This window comes from Dipodomys ordii, unplaced genomic scaffold (genome assembly GCF_000151885.1).
Source record: "Dipodomys ordii isolate 6190 unplaced genomic scaffold, Dord_2.0 Scaffold3761, whole genome shotgun sequence".
In the NCBI taxonomy this organism is placed as follows: Eukaryota; Metazoa; Chordata; class Mammalia; order Rodentia; family Heteromyidae; genus Dipodomys; species Dipodomys ordii.
In genome coordinates, this window is record NW_012270976.1 from 7,727 (window position 1) to 11,151 (window position 3,425).

The 3,425-nt window shown below is 44.4% G+C and overlaps 1 protein-coding gene across 1 annotated transcript; it reads left to right on the forward strand.

Moving 5' to 3' along the window:
* The first annotated feature begins 21 nt into the window (after positions 1-21).
* Positions 22-2,569, forward strand: LOC106002154 (AN1-type zinc finger protein 4-like). The gene is made up of 2 exons (XM_013037074.1): positions 22-365; positions 2,492-2,569. The coding sequence occupies exons 1-2, from the start codon at positions 147-149 to the stop codon at positions 2,525-2,527; spliced, it is 255 nt and encodes an 84-aa protein (XP_012892528.1). The 5' UTR covers positions 22-146; the 3' UTR covers positions 2,528-2,569.
* Positions 2,570-3,425: the final 856 nt, after the last annotated feature.

A 3,425-nucleotide genomic window follows, 5' to 3' on the forward strand; every position in this document is an offset into this window, starting at 1 on the left:
CCCCGCCAACCGCGCGCCGCCCGCTGGACACGCGGGCGCCCGAGGCCGCCTTCCCGCGGACCACGCGCCTCCGTGCCGTCAAGGTGGACTCCCCTGGCAAGAGGCCCGACGTGATCTCCAAAGGGGAAGCGCGCGACATCACGGAAATGGCCAACAAAGCCTCTAAAGAGCCTGTGGGCTGCGTCAATAACATTGGGTTTTTTGCTTCGCTCGCACGGAGCGCCAGCAGAGACAGTGTGCAGAGCACGCGGGGCTCCAACCGGCTGCGGCCCTCCGCCCTGGGGCTGGCCGCCAGCCTCCAGCACTTCCAGGAAGACAGCGCCAAGAAAAGCTCTCCCCAGAGCGAACCCGGGGAGGGTTTTCTAGTAAGTATTGTCCTTTCCATGCACTTTTTCCCTCTTGCAGTGACAGCCTGTTTAAAGCTTGGTTTTTGTTTAATTCCTTAGATTGGATATTTTTGGCAAAGTTCTCCAGGAAAAAAAAAGATTAACTAGTTTGTAGGAACACTCCTTCCCATCCCCCCCATTCCTCCACCTCCCCCCCCATCCCTCCACCCTCGCCAGTTCTGAGCTTGATCTCAGGGCCTGGGCACTGTCCCTGAGCTTTTGCTCAAGGCTAGCACTCTACCACTTGAGCCACAGCGCTACTTCTGGTTTTTCTGTGTATGTGGTACTGAGGAATCGAACCCAGGCCTTCTTACGTGCTAGGCAAGAACTCTACCACTAAACCACATTCTCAGCCTTAGAAATCTTTTTAATGAGTTTTATTTTATTCTGTTTTATTTTGGGCTGGCACTGGGGCTTGAACGCATAGCTTGGAGGTTGTCTCTTAGTTCAAGGGTGGTGTTCTACTACTTGAATCATGGCTGTGCTTCTGGCTTTTTTTTTTCTTTGGTTGGTCCTGGGGCCTGAGCTTTGGGCCTGGGCACTATCCCTCAGCTCTTCAGCTCAAGGCTAGCACTCTACCACTTGAGCCACAGCACCACTTCCAGCTTTTTCTGCTTATGTGGTGCTGAGGAATCGAACCCAGGGCCTCATGCATGCATTGCAAGCACTCTACCACTGAGCCACCTTTCCAGCCCTGCTTCTGGCTTTTTTTTTTCTGGTTAATAGTATATTAGAGTCTCACAAACCTTCCTGCCCTCTTATCTTGATTCCTGAGTTGCTAGGATTACTCATGTGAGCTACCAGCACCTAGTTAATGATTGAATTTTATTATTTATTTTTATTTTTTGCCTGGGGCTTGAACTCAGGGCCTGGGCACTGTTCCTGAGCTTCTTTTGCTCAAGGCCAGCACTCTACCACTTGAGCCACAGTGCCATTTTTTCTGTTTATGTGGTACTGAAGAATTGACCAGGGCTTGATGCATGCTAGGCAAGCAATCTACCACCAAGCCACATTCCCAGCCTATTTTTTTTTGTCTGTCCTGGGGCTTGAACTCTGTGCCTGGGCACTGTCCTCAGCTCTTCAGCTCAAGGCTAGTGACCTACCACTTGAGCGACAGAGCCACTTCCAGCTTTTTTCTGCTTCTGTGCTGCTGAGGAATCAAATCCAGGGTCTCATGAATGCAAGGCACGTACTACCACTGAGCCAACTTCCCAGCCCCCTGATTGAATTTTAAATGAGTTTGTCCTAAATTGAAAACTGTAATATGAAAAAGTTCATATGGTTTATCAGTTTGCTTTTATTTGTTTGAGATAGGGTCTCTTCTAGCCTCAAACTATGTAGCCCAGAATAGCCTTGAGCTCAAAACCTTCTGTCTTTGCCTCCTAATACTGAGATTTCCAATGTTCACTACCAGATCCAATGTTATCTTGTTTTTCTCACTATTTTTTTTACTTTCTTTTTTTTATTGTGAAAATAATGTACAGAGGGGTTACAATTACATGGGCAAGATAGTGAATACATTTCTTATCAAGCATTGTTGCTTCCTCCTTTGTTTCCCCTTCCCTCTCACTATTTTTACTAGTGCTTTTTTTCCAAACTAATAACTCTGAGCCATCAAATTATACTGTTTTAAAGATAATAATCAGGGGCTGGGAAGGTGGCTCAGTGGTAGAGTGCTTGCCTTGCATGCCTGAGGCCCTGGGTTCGATTCCTTAGCACCACATAAGCAAAAAGAAAAAAGCCGGAAGTGGCGCTATGGTTCAAGTGGTAGAGTGCTAGCCTTGAGCTGAAGAGCTGAGGGACAGCGCCCAGGCCCAGAGTTCAAGCCCCAGGAAAGAAAAAAAAAATAGGCTGGGAATGTGGCTTGGTGGTAGATTGCTTGCCTAGCATGCATCAAGCCCTGGTCAAGTCCGGACCCAAAAAACAAAATAAAACAATAAAGATAATCATCACAGTGTTGCTGTAAGTATGAATCAGATTCCAAGTTAATTAATTTAAAAATAGATTAAATAACTTAAAATGGAAGCCTGACAATGTCTTCGTAATAAAATACAAATATTTCATGTTTGGTGATTTCCTCTATTCTCATTGACTCACCTCTGTAGGTGTTTTGTGTTTTAATTGTAGTCTGCCCGTGGTAGTGGAATGAATGGAAATAATGCAGCAGCAGGGAAAAGAGTCGGTAAGCTTCATATAATTTTTAAATATAAGGCCACTAATCACACCATTATCATTACTGTTGAATTTCCAAAGGTACGTGAGACAGTCATTCTGTAGTGTGAACCAGGTAAATTCAATCCTTTAACTTTTTTCCTTCAGAAAGTGATTATATAAACGGACTATTGTTATCCATTGTCTGAGAAAGAGGAATGGTCTCTATGAAAAGATAAGATTATTGAATAATTAGCATGTAGCTTTCAATGCCTGCTCTGCCCTCCTTGTGGCTATTCACTCTAAGTGGTCTGCTGGATTGTTCTGAGGCATTTCCCTAGAAAGGTGTTCTTTTTGATCAAGAGGCATATTAAGGGTCCTTTTGGGATAAACTGGCTAATTAATTCTGGATAAAAGAGGAACAATCTCTAGAAGAAGTTCTTCCCATGGCAAAGGAAGAGGACTAGCTGCAGTGTTACCGTTCCCTCCTCACAGTGGCAGCACCTTCAATCTGCTGGGCTTGATGATACAGTGAAGAAATTCATTCATTATATTCAGACTGTTTTCCTTCTTTCATGCTTTAATACCCAGACCAAGGATAAACAAAACCATTACCAAAGGTGTAGCCACAGAATTGAAAAAAAACTTTATATACTATGATTGTCATATGAGTTTTGTGTTTTTAAAGACACTTGAAGATTGTTTTCTGTTCCTTACCAAGAGGGTCAAGATGGTAAAGTCCTAATAGATCAACTTTTTTTAAAGTTCTTTTTAAAAAGTATTTTTGTTGGGCTGGGAAAGTGGCTCAGTGGTAGAGTGCTTGCCTTGCATGCATGAGGCCCTGGGTTCGATTCCTCAGCACCACATAAGCAAAAAGAAAAAAAGCCG

Coding starts and splice junctions, on each gene's coding strand:
- LOC106002154 (XM_013037074.1), top strand. CDS start 147: ATGGCCAACAAAGCCTCTAAAGAGCCTGTGGGCTGCGTCAATAACATT. Junction 366..2,491: donor AACCCGGGGAGGGTTTTCTA/GTAAGTATTGTC, acceptor TCACCTCTGTAG/GTGTTTTGTGTTTTAATTGT.